We start from the raw sequence: 23,996 nt of genomic DNA on the forward strand, positions 1-23,996 counted from the left end.
AGGGTCCAGGCAGAGAGGATATAGTGAATGCAGGGTCCTGGGAGAGCGGATATAGTGAATGCAGGGTCCGGGGAGAGCGGATACAGTGAATGCAGGGTCCTGGGAGACCAGATATAGTGAATGCAGGGTCCTGGGAGACCGGATATAGTGAATGCAGGGTCCAGGGAGAGCGGATATAGTGAATGCGGGGTCCTGGGAGACGGATATAGTGAATGTAGGGTCCTGGGAGACCGGATATAGTGAATGCAGGGTCCGCGGAGACCAGATATAGTGAATGCAGGGTCCGGGGAGACTAGATATAGTGAATGCAGGGTCCAGGGAGAGCAGATATAGTGAATGCAGGGTCCGGGGAGAGCGGATATAGTGAATGCAGGGTCCGGGGAGAGCAGATATAGTGAATGCGGGGTCCAGGAAGACCGGATATAGAGAATGCAGGGTCCTGGGAGAGCGGATATAGTGAATGCAGGGTCCGGGGAGAGCGGATACAGTGAATGCAGGGTCCTGGGAGACCAGATATAGTGAATGCAGGGTCCTGGGAGACCAGATATAGTGAATGCAGGGTCCAGGGAGAGCGGATATAGTGAATGCGGGGTCCTGGGAGACGGATATAGTGAATGTAGGGTCCTGGGAGACCGGATATAGTGAATGCAGGGTCCGCGGAGACCAGATATAGTGAATGCAGGGTCCGGGGAGACTAGATATAGTGAATGCAGGGTCCAGGGAGAGCAGATATAGTGAATGCAGGGTCCGGGGAGAGCGGATATAGTGAATGCAGGGTCCGGGGAGAGCGGATATAGTGAATGCGGGGTCCGGGGAGACCGGATATAATGAATGCAGGGTCCGGGGAGACCGGATATAATGAATGTGGGGTCCAGGGTTTAGTAACACTTAAAGGTAGGAAGTGATGTCACATCCCCCCCCCCCATCAGCATGCTGATTGGACAATGAAGGAGCAGAAGCACACAGGTCATCAACTCTCCTCCTGTCCCTTTCTGTACATGTGCATGCAGAAGAGCCTACTGGCCTCAGGTGCTGCCCCTCCCCCTTCCATTCTGAATGTTGTTGGGGGTGTTAGATGGCTGATATCAACACAGATTCAGGTACTTATACTAGCTGTACGGAAAATATTTTTTATACTGCTGTCTGTGCAGGGAGATTGACCCTCCCGATTTGTCCTGGTGACCATTATGACCACGAGTGAGCATGAAGGAAAATCTCAAAAATTTGGGTTGTCTTCCAATGGGGACACTATTATTATTCCAGGTACTTATATAGCGCCATCAATTTACTTTACATATATATTGTACATTCACATCGGTCCCTAGGGTCAAGGGGCGTACAATCTAAGGTCCCTAACTCACATTCGCACACTGACAACTCATGGGGCCCCCGGGCAGCAGGGGATCATGGGGCCCCTGTGTCCTTGCCCAAACTCAAAAAAGCCTATGAAAAAGGTACCAGGGGCATCTCATGGGGCCCCCTACTGACCCCAGGCCCTCGGGCAGTGCCCGAGTTTCCAAATGGTCAGTCCGCCCCTGCTTCCAGCCATTGTCTCTGAACACTAGCCAGAGTATAACTTCAGCAGACCAGTGCAGCCAGCCATTGTCTCTGAACACTAGCCAGAGTACAACTTCACTAGACCAGTGCAGCCAGCCATTGTTTCTGAACACTAGCCAGAGTACAACTTCACCAGACCAGTGCAGCCAGCCATTGTTTCTGAACACTAGCCAGAGTACAACTTCACCAGACCAGTGCAGTCAGCCATTGTATCTGAACACTAGCCAAAGTATAACTTCACCAGACCAGTGCAGCCAGCCATTGTCTCTGAACACTAGCCAAAGTATAACTTCACCAGACCTGTGCTTCCAGCCATTGTCTCTGAACACTAGCCACAGTATAACTTCACCAGACCAGTGCAGCCAGCCATTGTCTCTGAACACTAGCCACAGTAAAACTTCACCAGACCTGTGCAGCCAGCCATTGTCTCTGAACACTAGCCACAGTATAACTTCACCAGACCAATGCAGCCAGCCATTGTCTCTGAACACTAGCCAGAGTATAACTTCACCAGACCAGTGCAGCCAGCCATTGTCTCTGAACACTAGCCACAGTATAACTTCACCAGACCAGTGCAGCCAGTCATAGTGTCCCTGATCACCACCTCACCAATCCCAGTATCACCATAATAGTGCAGCCAGTCATAGTAGCCAGAAACAACGTTCTTGATCACTACCACACTCGTCACAGTGTCATCAGACCCAAAGTAAGCCATAAATGGTGTTTCTGGTCACCACCACACCAATCCCAGTGTCACCAGACCAGAGTACACCATCAACAGCATCCCTGATCGCCACAAGACTAGTCCCAGTATCACCAGATCAGTATAAGTCAGCAACAGTGTTCCTGATCTCTGCCACACCAGTCTCAGAGTCGCCAGACCAGTGGAAGCCAGCAACAGTGTTTCTGATCACCATCACACCAGTCCCAGTGTCACCAGGCCAGTTTACACCATCAACAGTGTTCCTGAACACCACTATACCAGTCCCAGTTTCACCAGACCAGTTTAAGCCAGTGGCAGTGCTCATGATTTATGTCACACCAGTCTACATTATTGCCAGACCAATGTAAGCCAGCAACAGTGTTCCTGATCGCTTCCACACTAATGCAATTGTCACCACAGTAGATGAAACCAGCAACAGTGTCTATGATCTCCACCGCACCAGTCCCGGTGTCACCATACCAGTGTACACCATCAGCAGTGTTGCTGATCATCACCGCACCGGTTTCGGTTATACCAGACCAGTGTACAGAGTTCCTAATTTCTGCTACACCAGTGACAATCACCAGACCAGTGCACCCAGCAACAATGTTCCTGACCACTAGACATACTAATGTCAGTGTCACCAGAGCCAGTGAAGCCATCAAAGTGTCACTGACAGCCACCACACTGTGCCTGTTTGCTGACCATGTCTCTGCCCACTGTCTGTATTGACCCATCTGCACGTCCCATTAACAATGCTCCTCTTGTCTGAACTCTAGTCCAACTAAGTATATTGGTTCTTGTGTACGTGTCCCTGGCATGCAAAACACCTACTATATTGGCCCTCAATGTACTCAATGCACATCTTCAGATGCAAATAGGCCTCCAACATTCACCACATTACAAGCGAGTATTATATACTGCTGCATGGAATTCTGAAAATGACAGACTGTATATTGTCACTTTTATTATTAGGCTCCATGCAGACTGGCTTAAAAAAGTGTCAGAGCTCTTGGCAGAAAAAAAAAACACTAGTTTTGAGAAGTTTTCTTTTGTACTAGCGTTGTTTATGAGCGTTCATTGTTATTTATTCTGCCAGAAACTGATCTAAAAAATGCACCATAGAAGGGTTTTTTTTGCCCCTAAATGGAAAGCTTAAAAAATGCGTCTAAACCAGAGGTCTCCAAACGTTCTAAACAAAGGGCCAGTTTACTGTCCTTCAGACTTTAGGATGGCTGGACTGGCCATTGGGAGTAGGAAAGGTCCTGAAGTCAGTAAGAGGAATGGCGCCCCATCAGTGGTGTCATCGGGAGGAATTCTGTCCCACCATTGGTGTCATTGGGTCCCATTGCTGGTGTCATTGGGAGGAATTGTTCCCCTTCAGGTGTCAGTGGAGGGAATTATGCCATATTGTTGGTATTAGTGGATGAAAGTGCCCCAAGGGCTGTATAAAAGCAGGCAAAGGGTCACATCTAGCCCTTGGGCCGAAGTTTCGAGACCACTGCTCTAAACAATCTAATGTGCATGGACAGTGAGGATCACATTAGTTGCTTCTACAGGCAAAACGCCAAAGTCCCCTAAGAGCTGCCTTTATTTTTTTTTAAAGCCAGAGTACATGGACCCTTAAAGTCTAACAATAGACAAAACATTTTTTTTTCTGGATTGGAGTGGAGAGGAATTAGAACCTCTGTCAAGTTTTTATTTTATGTATTGCTGTCTGTGTCCCCTGTTAGAGAGATTCATCCTATTTGTCCTGTTTAGCAGTATCACCGAGAAAGAAAGTAAAAGAAAATCCCAAATTTTGGGTTGTCACCAGCACAGGAAAGGAAGGGAAGGCTATCAATGAGAAAACAAGTTTTGGTGACCACAAGGGCTTTCCTCTCACTTCCTGTTTTGGCTACGGGACAGGGGGGACAAAATCGAACACAGGAGTTAAATCCTGGCCCTACTCTATCCAAACAAAAGTTCTACTCTAACACCATGTAATTGTAATATGGTAGACGTGAGATTTGTTCCGTATCACCGAGAGGGAAAGTAAAAGAAAATCCCAAAGTTTGGGTTGTCACCAGCACAGGAATGGAAGGGAAGGCTATCAATGAGAAAACAAGTTTTGGTGACCACAAGTTATTTCCTTTCACTTCCAGCTTTGGAACAGGGGGGACAAAACCAAACACAGGAGTTAAAACCTGGCCCTACTCTGGTAGACATGCGATTTGTTTCATCACAAGTCAAAATTCGGACAAAAATTATTGTTCGTATACGCATCTCCGAATCACAATATTAACGAAGTTCAACGAATCTGAAATAAATTATACTGAAGCAATATATTCATTCATATTTATTTGTTTCATTCGGATGACATTATGTGACAGTTTGGGCCTTTAGTCAATGTTTGAAGCGTCTGAAATAACGTAACGACATAACGAATGATCCGAATTGATTCCGATCCATTTGGTTTTTATTTTGAAATGGAAATGGAAACCTATTGCAATAAATACAGGAAAGTATAAAAGTGAAATAAAATGATTCCTACTTATTGTGTTTGGGTTGGATGGAGGTGGATCCATCAGAATCTCTGAATCATAACGTAACAAATTAACCCCCCTGGCGGTATTTCTGAGTGTAGCTCGGGGTAAAGTTTCAGCACCACAAGCGGTAACCCCGAGCTACACTCGGGCTTACCATCCGGCGCTGCTCTACGATCCCTCAATCACTTACCTTGTCCTGCGCTCCCACGATGTCCCCCCTGCAGTGTCCCCAGCAATGTAATCCGGCGGATGCCGGCATCTGTCATCTGGGTTCCGTCCCCTGCGAGCGTCGGGACATACAGGGGACGGGGGAAATTTGAAAATGACAAAAAGTGACATTCACTAAAATCACTAAAATCACATAGTATAACATTCCTGTATCAAACCATTTCACATACATTTTGTCCCGAGTGCTTTGTCCGGCGCCCTGCCTGCATTTTTACTGTTCTTTCTGCTTGGAAACTGAGAAAAGTCCACGGCGTCCAAAAAGCGTCCCTTTACGTCAAAAGCGGTTTTAGACCGGCTAGAGAACAGCGATAGTAAATCAGAACCACTTGCAGAATTGAGTGATAATGATTCGTGGGGGAAATTCCTCATCAGACACTGAAAACGATTCTGCGACTTTGCTCAGCGATGTGCGAACTTGGCGCTCTATTTCACATTTCAGTGTTTTTGGTTTGATTATATTATTGAATTACATTTATTATTATATTATTATTTTTTATGATTATTTATTATATTATAATTTATGATTTCGCGTTTCAAATTTTATCATCCCCGGGAAGTTTACTAGACTCTTGTTCAGACAGATTTCAGTGAGTTATTCCTAAAAATTACAGGCCTACAATAAAAAACGCCAAATTTCCATGCAAATAATGGTACCGCTTTCAGCACCAAAAATCTGAAATAATCATACCGCCAGGGAAGTTAATCTGAAATGAATTTTGTTCCATTTGTTCTTTTGAATATCACCCAATAAGCTCATTCCATTTCTCTTTGTAACGAATGAACATAATGAATAAATCCAAAATTCATTTCTCTCCATTCATTGTTTTGAATATCGTCCAACGAGATCATTCCATTTCTCTTTGTAACAAGTGAACATGCTGGCAGAATCTTTCATTTATTTTGTTCCGTTCGCTCTTTTGGATATCAACCAATCAGCTCATGACATTTCTCTTTGTGGGTTGGAGTAGCAGGGATGACTCAGAGTGCATAAGTAATCTGAAATAACGAATTAATACATTAAAACTTTATAAATGATCTGAAATGATGCAAAAATAATCCCGAAAATAAATTATTCTGAAATGCTGTTTACCCGCCAAAACACCCTTACCGTTCATGTGTTCGCCAAACTTACGTTCAACTCGAACATCAAACCCGACGCTACATGTGACTTGATCCTTCGGGATGTGAGCCCTCTGTGTGACAGCAGTATAGAGAGAAGTTCCCCGTACCAGGGGCGGACTGACAACTCATGGGGCCCCGGGCAATAGGGGATCATGGGGCCCCTGTGTCCTTGCCCAAACTCAAAAAGCCTATGAAAAAGGTACCAGGGGCATCTCATGGGGCCCCCTACTGACCCCAGGCCCTGCCCGAGTTTCCAAATGGTCAGTCCACCCCTGCCCCGTACTAACTCACTTTTTGAAAAGAGCACAGCCGTGCCGGGCTCCACCCCCATGGCGGAATCATTCATTCACAGAGTTTTGTGAATGAATCAAATACAAGTACCGACATCCTTTGCGGCTGTGTGCTTGTAGTTCTCAATGAACTGCCACGGTGCTGTTGTGCGCTCTAGTAGTTCATTGATTCTTCCTATCAGTGTGCAACTCCCTGCCCATGAGATATACGAGCACACGGCTTACATTGACAGTCTGCGGGAGTCCTGCACGGTACCGGAGATCTGCTGATTGCTGTTGCAATGCTCTACAGGCTCCTAAAAAAATAAATGCGCATTTTATACCTGCAAAAAATGTGGACATTTTTTTTTTTTTTTAAAAGGTGAACTTATCTTTGCAGAAATCTATGAAATGGGGAAAAACTAACACCTGTGGTTATTGGAACACCTGAATCCTGAATCAGTCCAGGCTGGAGAAAGATCCCAACTTTACAGTCAAGATCCCAAAACCCAAAATTGTCCATATTTGACAATTTAAAAGCCTTTACAGCTCATCGGTTTAGAGCTAACCATGAATGATGGCTCTAGAATTATTGCGCTTGCTCCCACATTCAGGATGATACCTCACATGTGTGGCACAATTTATGTTTACAGGTGCACGCCCTGCATGAGCATTTGCATTCGGATGTGTACAGAGGCGATATGGGGTGCTTTGATTATATTTATTTATTTTATTACATTTTTTTAATACTCTTTTTAGTTTTTTAATTCATTTAAATTTATTGCACTCACAGGGGAGTTAACTAAATATTGCCAAAAGTATTGGCCCCGCCCTCCAATTCATTGAATTCAGGTGTTCCAATCCCCTCCATGGACACAGGTGTATACAATCAAGCCCCTAGGCATGCAGACTGCTTCTACAAACATTGGTGAAAGAATGGGTCGCTCTCAGGAGCTCAGTGACTCCAAGCGTGGTCCCGTGATAGGTGGTCACCTGTGCAATAAGTCCATCCGTGACATTTCCTGGCTACTAAATATTCCACGCTCAACTGTTAGTGGGATTATAACAAAGTGGAAGCAATTGGGAGCAACAGCCACTCAGCCACCAAGTGGTAGGCCACGTCACATGACAGAGCGGGGTCAGAGCATGCTGAAGCGCACAGTGCGCAGAAGTCACCAACTGTCTGCAGAGTCAATAGCTAAAGACCTCCAAACTTGGTGTGGCCTTCAGATGAGCACAACAACAGTGCGTAGAGAGCTTCATGGAATGGGTTTCCATGGCCGAGCAGCTGCATCCAAGCCTTACATCACCAAGTGCAATGCAAAGTGTCGGATGCCGTGGTGTAAAGCACACCGCCACTGGACTCTAGAGCAGTGGAGATGTGTTCTCTGGAGTGTTCAATCACACTTCTCTGTCTGGTAATCCAATGGACGTGTCTGGGTGTGGCGGTTGCCAGGAGAACGGTACTTGCCTGACTGCATTGTGTCAAGTGTAAAGTTTGGTGGAGGGGGGATTATGGTGTGGGGTTGTTTTTCAGGGGTTGGGCTTGGCCCCCTAGTTCCAGTGAAAAGAACTCTTACGGTGTCAGCATACCAAGACATTTTGGACAATTTCATGCTCCCAACATTGTGGGAAGAGTTTGGGGATGGCCCCTACCTGTTCCAACATGACTGCGCACCAGTGCACAAAACAAGGTCCATAAAGACATGGATGAGTGAGTTTGGGGTGGAGGAACTTGACTGGCCTGCACAGAGTCCTGACCTCAACCTGAAAGAGCACCTTTGGGATGAATTAGAGCAGAGACTGCGAGCCAGGCCTTCTCGTCCAACATCAGTGCCTGACCTGACAAATGTGCTTCTGGAAGAATGGTCCAACCTTCCCATAGACACCCTCCTAAACCTTGTAGATGGCCTTCCCAGAAGAGTTGAAGCTGTTATAGCTGCAAAGGGCGGGGCCAACTCCATATTTGGGCTTCATTTTAGACACCTGTGGCCACGGAGGTGATTGGAACACCTGAATCCAATGATTTGGAGGGACTTCACAATACTTTTGGGAAATATAGTGTATGAAAATCAGTGGATGAAGATGAGACCAGCGCAACAACAAGCTGAGGGGAGCATGTTCCATCCATCCATTCCATCTATAATTGTACTCAAAAGTTTGCATCCCCTGGCTGAAATCATGAAATGTTGGCATTTATATTAAATATATGACTGATCATGCCAAAAACTGTTTTTTATTTAAGGATGATGATCATATGAAACCATTTATTATCACATAGTTTTTTTTTGGCTCCTTTTTCAATCATAATGATAACAGAAATCACCCAAATGGCCCGGATCAAAAGTTTCCATCCCCTGGAATGTTTGGCCTTGGTACATGACCACTGATCGTTGAGTTCTCTGTCAGTCACCGCTCTCTGCTCTACCCCCCTTCCTGTGCTCACTGGAGTGCTGGGCTGTGGAGGGGGAGAAGGCGGCCGGCTCAGGCTCTCAGCGGATAGAACAATGGGATGCAACCACATGGCATTAAACAATCCACAACCCCCTACCCCAATATTAGGACAGATCACCCTGTACCCCTAACAGACACAGGGTGACTTACACATAATAGACTGCCATCCAACCATCCATCCAAGTGCTTCCTATGATCCACCCCCGGGCCCAGCGCTGCTAGCGCGTCACCAAGCTGTACTGACATACGCTACATTGTTACTGTCTGTTTTCACCCGGTGATTTGGCCCCTAACACACCTCCTGTATTAGAGCGCCCCCACTCTGGGTAAAGGAGCTACAGAGAAACCTTTGCACAGCAGCATTGTCAGTCTTGGGAGAGGGGACTGTTAGATGTACTAGCAGATTTAACTACACAAACAAATTGAAACTGAACTCCAGCTCACACTTTACAGGCAGTTACAATATACAATTTCTTTTTCTTTTGGTTTAAAGGTTTTATAGAAATGAATAAAAGCTGATCGTTAGACAGTAGGCACCCCTGGCAGTGTTAATTCGTTTGTCTCATCCCTGTAACTGCTACATTCTGCTGGAGAGCTTGATCTTTTGAAAAACAACAGACTTACCTGCTGGATCACCAGACGAAAATAGAAAAACGAAAGCCTGAAAATGAAAACGAATGCAGCCATCACATCTAATAATTGGTAAACTGTCATATAATATGTTTTCTTTTGTGTTTAATACTGCTTTAATAACAGTACATTCAATAAAGTATATACATTCAATGTACAAACAGGCATTCTCAGCAAAAGGCCCGCTAAGGAGTCCTGGGGGAATTGTGCACATATACCCGGGCATACATAGTTATTTATAGAGATACTTGCAGATGAATGTAGTTGTAGGGGCCCCTGAGGGTGAGGCAGCATTCAACTTTGTGTTGGAAACCTGAAGACAAGATCAGCAATCACGGGGGTATCCAACTGTTGTCCAACCAGCCTAGAATGAGACTTCTCACCGTCAGGAACTGTGGTGTGGCCCTGGAACTCAGAGTCAGCCTATCTACTCTAAGCTTTAGTCCCTCCCTAGTAGTATATAGTAGCCTTTTCTGTATTCGAATTCAAGTGCCACACCAATGTTAAGAGGTCCAGTTACAACTTTATTCCATTGAAGGTCAGGGGTATAATTTGAGAAGTAGCCAACTTGTTGCCAAACAAGCTGCCCCTTAGGCCTTTGCTTTTAATTCACAGTGGAGTAAATACCATTGTAGGTCCAGTTCAATCCTGGTCTGTTCACTTTATTGCCATTCAAGCCCTGATAAAGGGGGCACTTGGACCTCTAAACGCGTTGGAGATTTCTCAAATGATTTCCCTGACCTTTAATGGAATAAAGGTGTATCTGGACCTCTTTACAGTGGTGTGGAGCTTTAATTGAACTTTTCTTACAATAGACTACATGACAAGGAGACTGTGGAGATCCTCTGGAGTGTAGAAGCTGCCTGCCCAGAAAGCAGATCATTTACACCAACATAATATCTTAAGATCACAATAACCGTGAAGTGTACCTGCGGGTCCATCACTGTCTTTCTGCTTTCCTCAACTTTTCTGGATTGGATCATGGACAGGACATGTGGCTGAGACTCTCTCTCTCTTTCTCTCTCTCTCGGGCAAGAAGGGCATACATACAATATTTACAGGAATTTACAAATTCAGACAGCAGAGGGCGGCAGATCCCTACATATAGATGTAGGGCAGCACAGTAGCTAAATGGTTAGTACTTTCACTGGCAGCACTCGGGTCGGTGGTTCGAATCCCAGCCATGGCACCTCCTGCCTGGAGTTTTCATGTTCTCCCTGTGCCTGTGTGGGTTTCCTCCAGGTACTCCGGTTTCCTTCCACACTCCAAAGACATGCTAGTAGGTTAATTGGTTCCTGTCTAAATTGGCCCTAGTATGTGTATGTATGAATGTGAGTTAGGGACCTTAGATTGTACGCCCCCTGAGGGTTAGGGACTGATGTGAATGTACAATATATATGTAAAGTGCTGCGTAAATTGACGGCGCTATATAAGTACCTGAAATAAAATAATTTAAAAAAAATATAGATGAGAGAAGATTTTCAGCAGCTACAATGGTTGCAATTCCTGATTCTGGATATATTGGGAAGCCAGCAAATGGATGGGCAGATGTTCGGCATTGTTGTCACCTATGCCATGGACTGTATGGTCCAAGAATGGTCATACCTTGTACATATGTTTAAAAGTGCAATGCGTCATGGAAATATTTCCGGCTATAAGATGTTCGGGCTCATACATGTACATATTGTTTACATTCCAATACAGCTAACTGACAAACCTTGCAGGCAAAACTCCGATTACAATGCCATACAATGTACCCAGTGTACATCCGCAGATGCAAATAGGATTCTACCTCCTGTAGGTCCTATGTACTACTGCATGCAATTATGAAAATCACAAACTATAAATTGTCACTCTGAATTAGGAAACCGGACCTATGTTAGGAGTGTGAGCAGCATTTCATTCCAACGTCCCTCTCCACCCCAGGACTTATCTTTTATAAAGGTTGTAGAGAAGCAGTAAGGTTTGCAGGGAAGAATAAAGCTGTAACTAATCACCGGCGGTGGAGCCATTCACAGTGATGGCGGTAGTGCCGCTATATTTCCTACTATCAGCTTTTGTAGGATCTAGTAAGTAAATGGGTTTCTTATGTTTACAGGTCTGTCTCTCTAATTCCTCTTTGTTCTACTGTTTTCTTGCTTTTTTTAAATTTATTTTCCCTATTTTCTTCATTTTCTATTCTTAAATTTCAATTTCTTTTTTTTTTTGGGGGGGGGGGTAATGTTCCTTCTCTTTCTTTTCTCTTATTTTCCTGGGTGTTTTTTTTTTTTGTTTTTTTTCATCAAAGTTCTTATATTGTCCTTATTTTCTTCATTTTCTATTCTTACATTTCAATTTCTTTTCTTTTTTTTTTCTGACTTTTAGTTTTTTTTCCATAGTTCTTATATTGTCCTCGTCCTTTTCTTATTTTTCTTTTCTTTCTATTTTAATCTTTGTCTTTTGTTTTTTTTGTTTTTTTTTCTTTTTCCTTTTTTTTTCTTCCATACTTCTTATCTTTCCTCTTTCTTCTTTTTTTTTCCTCTGCATTTTATTTGCTGTTCCTTTTTTCTCTTTTTTTTAATCCATTTTGTTTCTTTTTTTTTTTTTTTGCTTTCTTTCTATTTTTTCTCTTCTTTTAAAATATTAATTTCTTTCTTTCCTTTTAATTCTTTTTTCGTTTATTAGCTGTTCTTAATTTACAGATATCTTTCCCCTTCTTTTTAAATATTAATTTCTTACTTTCCCTTTAATTCTTTTTCATTTATTAGCTATTCTGAGTTTACAGATATCTTTCAATTTCTTTTTAAATATTCATTTCTTTCTCTTTAATTTTTTTTCATTTATTAGCTATTCTGATTTTACAGGTATCTTTCCCCTTCTTTTTAAATATTAATTTCTTACTTTCCTTTTAATTATTTTTAGTTTATTAGCTATTCTGATTTTACAGGTATCTTTCCCCTTCTTTTTAAATATTAATTTCTTACTTTCCCTTTAATTCTTTTTAATTTATTAGCTATTCTGATTTTACAGGTATCTTTCCCCTTCTTTTTAAATATTAATTTCCTACTTTCCCTTTCATTCTTTTTAATTTATTAGCTATCCTGAGTTTACAGATATCTTTCAATTTCTTTTTAAATATTCATTTCTTTCTCTTTAATTTTTTTTCATTTATTAGCTATTCTGATTTAACAGGTATCTTTGCCCTTCTTTTTAAATATTCATTTCTTGCTTTCCCTTTAATTCTTTTTAGTTTATTAGCTATTCTTATTGTACAGGTATCTTTCCCCTTCCTTTTAAATATTAATTTATTACTTTCCCTTTCATTCTTTTTCATTTATTAGCTACTCTTATTTTACAGGTATCTTTCCACTTCTTTTTAAATATTAATTTCTTACTTTTCCTTTAATTCTTTTTATTTTATTAACTATTATTATTGTACAGGTCTCTTTCTCCTTCTTTTTAAATATTCATTTCTTATTTTCCCTTTAACTCTTTTTCATTTATTAGCTATTCTGAGTTTACAGATATCTTTCAATTTCTTTTTAAATATTCATTTCTTTCTTTCCCTTTAATTTTCTTTCATTTATTAGCTATTCTGATTTTACAGGTATCTTTCCCCTTCTTTTTAAATATTCATTTCTTACTTTCCCTTTAATTCTTTTTAGTTTTGTTAGCTATTTTTATTTTACAGTTATCTTTCCCCTTCTTTTTAAATGTTAATTTTTTTCTTTCCCTGTAACTCTTTTAGTTTACTAGCTATTCTTGTTTTACAGGTTACGCTATAGTTTGTAATTTTTGTTGGGCAGATACAGATGTGGAACACCTCTGCAAACGGGGAAGGATAGAATGTTCATCTGAATATGTATGTTCAGCCACAATCTATGAATACTACCAAGGTGAGTTTATAATTTCTGAAAAAATGACAATCAGATTGCACGTGATCTTCGGTGAATCACTTTATAATAATGTATTTTTTCTTAAATTAAAATAAAGGAGTTGATATTTTCCTGTTGATATTTCTTAGGTTTAGACCGCGGACAGTAATATTTTAAAGTGGTTGTAGAGGCTCAAGGATTTTTACCGTCTATGCGTGAAGGTAAAAACCTTCTGTGTGCAGCATCCCTCCCAGCCCCCCCCCAAAAAAAAACTTTCCTGAGCCCCATCGCAATCCAGCAGTGGGAGCCATTGGCAATTCTCAATCACAGCCAATCACAGCCAATCAGAAGAGAGAATGTATGTGTGAATGGACATACAGAGCAGCGGCTCAGGAGCAAGCCTGCTCGGGTGCCCCCATAGGAAGTTATTTGCTCCGGGGGGTACCAGACAGGAGGGAGGGACCAGGAGTGGTGAGGGGGACCCGAGAAGAGGAGTAACAGGCTTGTTTTTTTTATATATAAGCCTTTAGTATCACTTTAATGCAGGCCATGGACGGTTCGAAAATTGGCCGATTTTTCGACCACAAAATGTTCTGTAATCCGTTGTTGCCCCCAATGATTTTGAAATTCGTTTGTTGTGATGGAAGTGACGTTTGGGGTGAGGGGACCCTTGTATCATCTCCCCAAGTTCCTCTTGTGTGTGACCCACTCCTGCCTGTTAGGGGTACAGGGTGGTCTGTAGTGATATGGTGTAGACATGTATAGGTGAGGTGGGAGGTTTGTCCATTGTTCACTGCCACGTGGTTGTTCCATTGTTCTCTGCCATGCGGCTGCATCTCAGTGTTCTAGCAAACTATTATGGGATGCAATGTTTGTGTATTGCTGTGGGGGTTGGTTATTGTTCACTGCCATGTGCTGCATCCCATTGTTCTGTGTCTTGGTTTGGTGGGGGGTGTTTCCTGTAGCCCTTCTGTAAGGGACCGCCCGGCGGTACTACTAGCACCCCACTGAATAGGCGTCCCCAGCGCATGGAGTCTAAGTCCCAGGGTGCTTGTTCACCAGGGCCCCTGATGGTGGGGATGGACTTGGAGCTCCCTGAGACCAGGTCGTGACTACCGGGTGCGTCCGTCAGTGGTAGTAGTATGCGCAAGGGGCTCCCACGGGGAAGAGTCTGATGTGAGGAGGTCAGAAGACCCCACTGCACGGGATGGATGGATGGATGAGCAGGGTCAGACGGGCCGGGTCGGTAACAGAGAGGGCGGCAAGGTACAAGGCAGCGGGCATAGAATGGTCGGGTCACACGCCAGGTCAGCAACAGCAGGTCAAATCCAATAGGGGGCATTCAGGAGAGAGGTCAGGCAAAGCAAGGGTCAGAACAGAAGAAAACAGCAAGGTCAGGTTCAATCCGGGTCAATAACTTACAGGGTACAGGTTCACAGGATTCAGAATGCAGGAAAGACCAGAAGGCACTGAATGACAGCTCAGGGTCGTTTAAATATCCCGCCCTGCGCTGCCATTGGTGCCCAGCGGGCGGCCGCGGCTTCTACTGCGCATGCGCGAACTCGAACGCCGTGGCCGGCACGGAACCAGTGCTCGAGTCCCTGCACCGGGCGGCATACTGCGCCTGCGCCGGGACCAACGCGGCGGGGATCGAGGGGATCCCTGACATTGCCCCCCCCCTACGGGCAACCTCCGGATGCCCACCCGATCTCTCCACCACGGGTGATCGCGAAAGAACCTCCGGACAAGTCTGGGTGCATGGACATTATGGGCTGGTTCCCAAGAATTGTCCTCAGGACCATAGCCCTTCCATTTGATAAGGAATTGGGTCTGGCCTCCCCTCCTTCAACACTTCAGGATAGTTTCAACCTCAAATTCTTCTTCTCCTTCGACCGTTACCGCTTCCGGGGGTCTAGATTCCCGGTCAGGGAAGGCGTCTGGGACCACAGGCTTCAGAAGGGATACATGAAAGACCGGGTGGATCTTGAGCGTGTCAGGGAGGGCGAGTTCATAGGCTACTTCGTTAACCATCCGTTTAATGCAGAAGGGGCCTATGAATTTGGGTCCCAATTTCTTTGACGGGCAAAGCATCTTTAGATTGGACGTCGCCAGCCAAACCTTCTCCCCAGGCCGCAATACCAGATCTCCTCTCCGTTTCCTGTTGAATGCTTTCCTGTAGTTTTCCTGGGCCCGACTGATGGCCACTTGAAGCTTCTTATTGTTCGCAGCGAAGAACGTTACCACATCTTGTGTTGCTGGTACTGGGCATTCCGACACCAAATCCGGGAGGAAGACTGGATGAAAGCCATAGTTGGCGAAGAACGGGGACTGCCCTGTTGCTGAGTGGCGGGCATTGTTATACGCAAATTCTGCTAAAGGAAGAAGTGGCAGCCAGTCATCTTGAGTAAACGAGGTATAGCATCTTAAATATTGCTCTAAGGTCTGATTGGTCCTTTCGGTTTGACCGTTAGTTTGAGGGTGGAACGCAGAAGAGAGAGATAATTTGATGTCCAGGGCTTTGCACAGTGCTCTCCAGAATCTGGACGTGAACTGGACCCCTCGGTCCGAGACAATGTCTTCGGGGACCCCATGCAACCTGACTACCTCACGAATGAAGACTCGCGCGGTCTCGGCCGCCGAGGGGGTCTTCTTCAACGGGATGAAGTGGGCCATCTTGGACAAGCGGTCCACGACTACCAGGATTGCCGTGTGGTCTCGGGATGGCGGAAGCTCGACTATAAAGTCCAGTGAGATCTTTTGCCAAGGCCGTTCAGGAATAGGTAAGGGTCGCAGCAGACCCCAAACCTTGTTTCTTGAGGGCTTGTTCTTCTGGCAGGTGACACAGGACCTGACATAGCCCTTACAATCTTTAGCCATGTCTGGCCACCAGAATGAGCGTCGGAGAAGTTCCAGGGTCTTTTCTGGGCCAAAGTGCCCCGCCATTGGGTGGTCGTGGCAATGCCCCAAGACCAGGGTTCGAGCTTCTTCCGGCACCACAATTCGATCTTCCCTCCATAGGAGTCCCCCCTTGTTCTGGAGCGGCCCTCCGCCTGGGGTAGAGAAGTTTGTGGATGCCTCCATTAGCCTGGAACGAAGGTCCGACTGAAGGACCAAGAAGTTACCCGAGGACAGGATGGTGTCAGGTACTGGGGTCTCTTTGGCGTCTTCGTACATCCGTGATAACGCATCCGGCTTAGTGTTCTTTGATCCCGGCCGGTACGTAATATGGAAGTTGAATCTTGAAAAGAATAGTGCCCATCTCGCCTGTCGCGGGCGTAGACGCTTGGCAGTTCTCAGATACTCTAAGTTCTTATGGTCAGTAAATATTAAGATGGGGTGCACCGCACCTTCCAGCAGGTACCTCCATTCCTCTAACGCCGTTTTGATCGCTAGTAGCTCACGGTCACCGATATCATAGTTCCTCTCCGCTGGGGTCAGCTTCCGTGAGAAGAACGCTACCGGGTGGAGCAGTTCCTTGGTGCCTTTTCGTTGGGAGAGGATGGAGCCTACCGCATTCTCCGATGCATCTACCTCCAAGATGTAGGGCAGAGCGGCGTCTGGGTGACCCAAAATGGGTGCCGAAGTGAACAGTTTCTTTAAGGCTTCGAAAGCTCCCTGCGCTTCTGGTGTCCATCTGAATCGGGTTCCCAGCTTGGTTAGCTGAGTAATGGGGGAGACCAGACCCGAGAAGTTCTTGATGAACTTCCGGTAAAAATTTGCAAAGCCGATGAATCGCTGGACGCCTTTCCTGTCTGTGGGTTCAGGCCAATCCAGTATTGCAGCGACCTTCTGGGGATCCATCGCGACCCCCGCGGTGGAGATAATCAGGCCCAAGAAGGCAATGCTGGATTGTTCAAAACAACATTTTTCTGCCTTGGCGTACAACCCATGCTGCCGCAACCGCCCCAATACTTTTGCTACATGTATTCTGTGTTCCCCCAGAGACGGGGAAAAAATCAGAATGTCGTCTAAATAAACGATCACAAAGACATCCAGAAAGTCCCTAAAAATATCATTTACAAAATGTTGAAACGTGGCCGGAGCATTACACAACCCGAACGGCATGACCAGATATTCAAAATGACCGAATCGGGTGCGGAAGGCCGTCTTCCACTCGTCCCCCTCCCTTATGCGAATCAAGTTGTACGCCCCCCTCAGATCCAGCTTGGTAAAAACTACTGCTGACTTTAAACTTTGGAACAGCTCAGGTACTAACGGTAGTGGGTAACGGTTTTTTATCGTGACCCTGTTCAATTCCCTGTAATCGATACATGGCCTTAAGGTTTTGTCCTTCTTTTCAACAAAGAAGATTCCCGCCCCCGCCGGTGAAGTGGAGTGGCGGATGAACCCCTTCTGGAGGCTGTCCTCGATATATTCCTTTAGGGCCCCCAATTCGGGCTCTGAAAGGGGGAAGATTCGCCCAAAAGGAATTTCTGAGCCGGGTAACAGGTCAATGGGGCAGTCATAAGGGCGGTGGGGGGGTAGAGTATCAGCTCCCCGTTTGCTGAACACATCTAGAAACCCATGGTAGGCCGCAGGGATTACTTGTTTTAATTCAGCTTCCCCCTCAGAGCACAGGAGGATTTGGGGGGTCCCCGGGCCCGAAGTGCGGCAGTATATTCGACAGTATGGGGAAGGGAACGTGATTACTCCGGTCTCCCAGTCAATCTGGGGGTTATGGGCCCGTAACCATGGGAGCCCCAGAATGACTGGGAAGAGGGGTGAAGCTATAGCATCCAGGCGGAGGAGTTCCTGGTGCTGGCCGGCAATGACAGTGGTGATGGAGGGGGTTTCCTGGTTCACTACCCCCGATTTTATTTGGGAACCGTCGGCCAAATAAATATTGAACCCCTTCTGTTTCAAGTGAAGGGGAATACCCTGCTGGTGAGCAAAATTAATATCCACGAAGCAGCTGCATGCCCCAGAGTCAATTATGGCCGATACTTCCACGGTCCTTTCTGGAAGCTGAAAGGAAAGGGGCACCACTAAGTATTGGGATGGACCAACATTGCCAAGGGATAAGGAAGAAGAGGTGCACTTACTCAGTTTCTGCGGGCAGGAACGCGCCATATGACCAGCTTCTCCACAATAGAGGCACAGGTTCTGGGATCGTCTGCGCAGATGTTCCTCTGGGGATAGTTTAGGCCGTGCCAGGCCGAGCTGCATGGGTTCGGGGTTGTCTCCAGGTGGCCGGTTTTGGATGACTGGCCTAGGTGTTTGACTGGGACCCTGAAATGATCCCCAGGGATTTCCGTGACCCTGGCCGGACCTCTCAAACCTGCGTTCCCGCAGTCTACGGTCAATTTTAATGGTCAGTGCTATTAGGTCCTCTAAAGTCTCAGGTACCTCCACCCGGGCGAGCTCGTCTTTCAGGCCGTCTGATAGGCCAACATGGAACTGATGCAGGAGTGCGAACTCGTTCCAGCGAGTATCCCCCATCCACCGCCTAAATTCAGATGCGTACTCCTCCGCCGCTCGGCGGCCTTGCCGGAGTGTGTACAGAGTAGCTTCAGCAGAAGCTGCCCGCTGCGGGTCATCATAAAGGATGGCCATAGCATCAAAAAAACTGTCAACCGAACCAAGGTGAGGGTCATTTTTTCCCCGTAATCGATGGGCCCAGTCTTGGGGTTCACCCTGCAGGAGGGATATGACGAACCCCACCTTCACGGATTCAGTCACGAAGGTTCGGGGTTGTAGCTCAAAATAGAGGAGGCAGGACTCGCGGAATGATCTGAACTGAGTGCGGTCCCCGTGGAAACGTTCTGGTAAGGGTACTCGGGGGTCGGCCGCCGGGAGTGGTGCGGATGCCCCAGACACCAGCACAGGGACTGCTACAGCTGGAGGTGTGGGGACCGCGGCCTGTGGGGCAGGAACGGATATAGTGCAGGCCTGGAATTGAGTTTCAATCTGCTGACATCTATCCTGCAGGGCCGATACGGCCTGTGTCAAATTGGATAGGTGCCTGCAGATCTCCTCCAGCGGCGAGGGACCTCCTCTAGACTCAGTCATGGCCTTCTGGTACTGTAAGGGACCGCCCGGCGGTACTACTAGCACCCCACTGAATAGGCGTCCCCAGCGCACGGAGTCTAAGTCCCAGGGTGCTTGTTCACCAGGGCCCCTGATGGTGGGGATGGACTTGGAGCTCCCTGAGACCAGGTCGTGACTACCGGGTGCGTCCGTCAGTGGTAGTAGTATGCGCAAGGGGCTCCCACGGGGAAGAGTCTGATGTGAGGAGGTCAGAAGACCCCACTGCACGGGATGGATGGATGGATGAGCAGGGTCAGACGGGCCGGGTCGGTAACAGAGAGGGCGGCAAGGTACAAGGCAGCGGGCATAGAATGGTCGGGTCACACGCCAGGTCAGCAACAGCAGGTCAAATCCAATAGGGGGCATTCAGGAGAGAGGTCAGGCAAAGCAAGGGTCAGAACAGGAGAAAACAGCAAGGTCAGGTACAATCCGGGTCAATAACTTACAGGGTACAGGTTCACAGGATTCAGAATGCAGGAAAGACCAGAAGGCACTGAATGACAGCTCAGGGTCGTTTAAATATCCCGCCCTGCGCTGCCATTGGTGCCCAGCGGGCGGCCGCGGCTTCTACTGCGCATGCGCGAACTCGAACGCCGCGGCCGGCCCGGAACCAGTGCTCGAGTCCCTGCGCCGGGCGGCATACTGCGCCTGCGCCGGGACCAACGCGGCGGGGATCGAGGGGATCCCTGACACCTTCCCTCTGATGGGAGGGCCTGATGTGTTTCCTGTTCCTGGTTGTATTTCCCCGCCCTGTGTTTATATCTTGTGTTTGTTAAAACAAAGCAGTTGACTTCCTGTCTTAAGAAGAGTCTGGTGCTGTCTTATTTCCTGCATGATCAGCGGTGGTGTCCGGGGATCTGAGTTCGGACGGGGAAGCTGGAGTCTAACAGAAATACCCTAGCGCTGTTGGGGTCCGGTTCCGTTTACCACCACACCAGTCCCAGTGTACCTGATCACCACCACACCAGTCATATTGTTCATATTCATCACCACACCAATCCCAGTGTCCCTGATCACCGCCACACCAGTCATATTGTCCATAATCACCATCACGTCTACAGTGTCCCTTTTCACTGCCAGATCAGTTACAGTGTACCTGACTACCACCACACCAGTCATAGGGTCACCATAAAGGCTTGTTCACATGTGCAATGCTCTCTGAAGAGCCATCCGTATTCAGATCACACTTAAGAGAGCACTGGACATGCAGTGAGGAGGCATTGTATTGCCTCCTCCCCACCTACATAAATCCCTTGGACCCCACACAAGCAACCCCATTCACTTGAATGGGTCACAATCAGTGGGTGTACATAGGGTGTCATTTCTGCCACAACAGTGAAGCAAAGGATCGCAGCTGTGACATGTGTACACACTTGGCTGCTGCCTCTACAGATACACAGGAGGTAGTAAAACCGTAGCTCAACCACAAGGTTTTACCACACCACAACCTCACGTGTGAATGAACCCTAATAATGCAGTCTGTCACAGTTGGTGTCTCTGATTGTCCCCTAAATTAACCCTGTCCTGTTTATTGACCCCATTTCTGCCTGTTGCCTGGGCTGATCCTTTGCCTATTTGCTGACCATGTTCCTGCCTGTGCCTGAATTGACCCATCTGTCACATGTCCCAGCCATCACCTGAGGACAACTACACTCCTGGAACCACAGAAACTCTTTTGTTCTTCCATTCTTTAGCCTCCTGTACTTCCTAGACAGTGAACATGGCTTTCCTGGGGGCAGACATGTACCAGTAGGCTAGGCTTGCTTGGTCGATAGGAACTGGGACTGCTATAGGTAATGCCATGCTATGCTATATTTTCTAATCACTCATGTAGAGGAGACTATTGCAGTACATTGATTTTGATACATTTGGTTGATTTGTGTGATGCACAAGCAGGGGCGGACTGACAACTCATGGGGCCCCCGGGCAATAGGGGATCATGGGGCCCCTGTGTCCTCGCCCACACCCAACAAAGCCTATGAAAAAGCTAATGAAAGGTACCCGGGCATCTCATGGGGCCCCCTACTGACCCCAGGCCCTCAGGCAGTGCCCGAGTGCTCGAATGGTCAGTCTGCCCCTGTGCACAAGATACAATGTCTGGTCTATAATGATTCCAGACAGTGAAAGTTTCACACATGTGGTATCGCCATACACAGGAGTAGTATAATGAGTTTTAAGGTGTAACTCTAATTATGCCCAATCCTGTGTGTGAGAAATTTCTCATTAAATTGACAACTTTGTGTAACAAATATAAATTTTCATTTTTTTTCTGCACTTTAAATAAACTTGTGGCAAAAAACAGAAGTCTTCTAAAAACTCGCCATTTCTTTTAGAAAATACCTTGGGGTGGTTGTGTTCCATAATGTGGTCATTTTGTGAGTGTTTCTACCCTCCTGGTGCTAGGTAATGAGGAGATTAGATGTGTAATTTATGCCACTAGAAAACCTAAATGTGTTCCTTGGATTTTGAACCACTCTATTTAGCTATACTGCAAAAAAGCCTCACATATTTGGTATCAACATGCTAGGAAGGAGAAGCAGAATTTGTTTTGTGGTGTAACTCCAGGTATACCTATGACATGTGTTAGAAATAACTTGTTAAAATGCCAACTTTGTGGAAATGCATTTTCATTTTCTTTTCTGCATTTCCCAAAAACATGTGGCAAAAGACTCACTCTGCCTTTCAGAAACTACTTTGGAGTGTCTGTTTGGGTCTGTTTGGGTAATTCCACCATCCTGGTGCTCCAGGAAATGTGATAGATAATCTGGAAGTTAGATGGGTAATTTATGCTCCTGGAATGCCTAAAGGTGTTCCTTGGATTTTAGGCCCCTCTATGCATTTCGATTGTGAACAGGTCTCACGCATGTGGCATCTCCATACTCTGAAGGCATAGCAGAATGTGTTTTGGGGTGCAATTCTAAATATGCCTATGTTGTATGTGAGAAATAATTTGTTAAAATGCCAACTTTGTGAAAAACAAATAATCAAATTTAATTGAATTTCTTAATTTTCCCAAGAACCACAGCTCTTCTAACATTCTGCTAAAACTTTGTAACAGTACTGCTTGGACCTTGAAGAAGGGGACACTCCCCGAAAGCTTGTCCTCAAAATTGTATGTTAGTGCAAATAAAAAAAGTATCACGGACAGTACTCAATTAATTTTCCCAAAAATTGTGACAAAAATTGTGACAATTAGAACTTCAAGAAACTCACCATGCCTCTTACTAAATACCTTTTACTCTCTACTTTCCAAAAAGGGGTAATTTGGGGTGATTTGTACTGTCCTGGTATTTGAGGGCCTGGCATAGGCCGTCGGTTCATCAGGATAGATAGTTTGTAGACTCTATAACTATCACACGGACTAAATAATGCACACTGATTTGGATTTTTTTTTTCCACCAAAGAAATGTAGCAGAATACATTTTGATCTAAATTTATGAAGAAAGATTATTTATATGCAAAATGTTATAACAGAAACTAAGAAAAAACGTGTGTTTTTTTCAAAATGTTTGGTGTTTTTTAATCTATATAGCAAAAATATATAGCAAATAAAAACCCCAGTGGTGATTACCGTATTTTTCGCCGTATAAGACGCACTTTTTCTTCCCCAAAACTGGGGGGGAAATGTCAGTGCGTCTTATGGAGCGAATATGGAGCGGCCGGTCCGGTATTTCCACCGCGGCCGTGTCAGAATACCGGGCCGGCCGCTCAGCTCTGCAGCGGGACCTTACCTGTTCCTCTATCCAGCGGCGTGCTGTCTTCCCGGCTTCTGTAGTGTGGGCACTGGGCATGACAGCCGGGTGTCAAGTGCGCATGCGCAAGAAGCGGTGCTTTTTGTGAATGGTAAGGCGGTACCTGGGACACATGACAGATCCCAGAAGCCGCCGGACCAATCACAAAGCGCAAGTGCTTCTCGCTCATGCGCACTGGGCACCCGGCTGTCATGCCGAGCGCCATTACAGAAGCCGGGAAGACAGCGCGCGGCTGGATAGAGGAACAGGTAAGATCAAACAAAAACTCTGCGGAAGTAAGAGCGGGTACCTGTCAAATTCAGGTACCCGCTCCCCACCTCCCCAAAGGTCAGCAGTCATCTGTACTGTCCGCAGTCTCTGGTCATCTCCTGTACTGTCCGCAGTCTCTGGTCATCCCTGTGCTGTCCGCAGTCTCTGGTCATCCCTGTGCTGTCCGCAGTCTCTGGTCATCCCTGTGCTGTCCGCAGTCTCTGGTCATCCCTGTGCTGTCTGCAGTCTCTGGTCATCCCTGTGCTGTCCGCAGTCTCTGGTCATCCCTGTGCTGTCCGCAGTCTCTGGTCATCCCTGTGCTGTCCGCAGTCTCTGGTCATCCCTGTGCTGTCCGCAGTCTCTGGTCATCCCTGTGCTGTCTGCAGTCTCTGGTCATCCCTGTGCTGTCCGCAGTCTCTGGTCATCCCTGTGCTGTCCGCAGTCTCTGGTCATCCCTGTGCTGTCCGCAGTCTCTGGTCATCCCTGTGCTGTCCGCAGTCTCTGGTCATCCCTGTACTGTGTCTGCAGTCCATTAGTTCAGAATTTTTTTTTTCCTGTTTTCTGCCTCTAAAACCCAGGTGCGTCTTATGGTCAGGTGCGTCTTATACGGCGAAAAATACGGT

The 23,996-nt window shown here is 46.3% G+C and overlaps 1 protein-coding gene across 1 annotated transcript in view; it reads left to right on the forward strand.

The window, feature by feature from the left end:
- The first annotated feature begins 11,424 nt into the window (after positions 1-11,424).
- The window catches only part of LOC149432762 (uncharacterized), a 31,600-nt gene continuing 19,028 nt past the window's right edge, over positions 11,425-23,996 (forward strand). Inside the window, exons 1-2 of the mRNA XM_089664990.1 lie at positions 11,425-11,560; positions 13,244-13,366. Coding sequence (XP_089521116.1) covers positions 11,512-11,560; positions 13,244-13,366 — 172 coding nt within the window. The 5' untranslated portion in view covers positions 11,425-11,511. The remainder of the gene's footprint in view (positions 11,561-13,243; positions 13,367-23,996) is intronic.

Source organism: Staurois parvus, unplaced genomic scaffold, assembly GCF_062004578.1.
Source record: "Staurois parvus isolate SC_StPar_1 unplaced genomic scaffold, SC_StPar_1.0 ptg002113l, whole genome shotgun sequence".
Classification (NCBI taxonomy): domain Eukaryota; kingdom Metazoa; phylum Chordata; class Amphibia; order Anura; family Ranidae; genus Staurois; species Staurois parvus.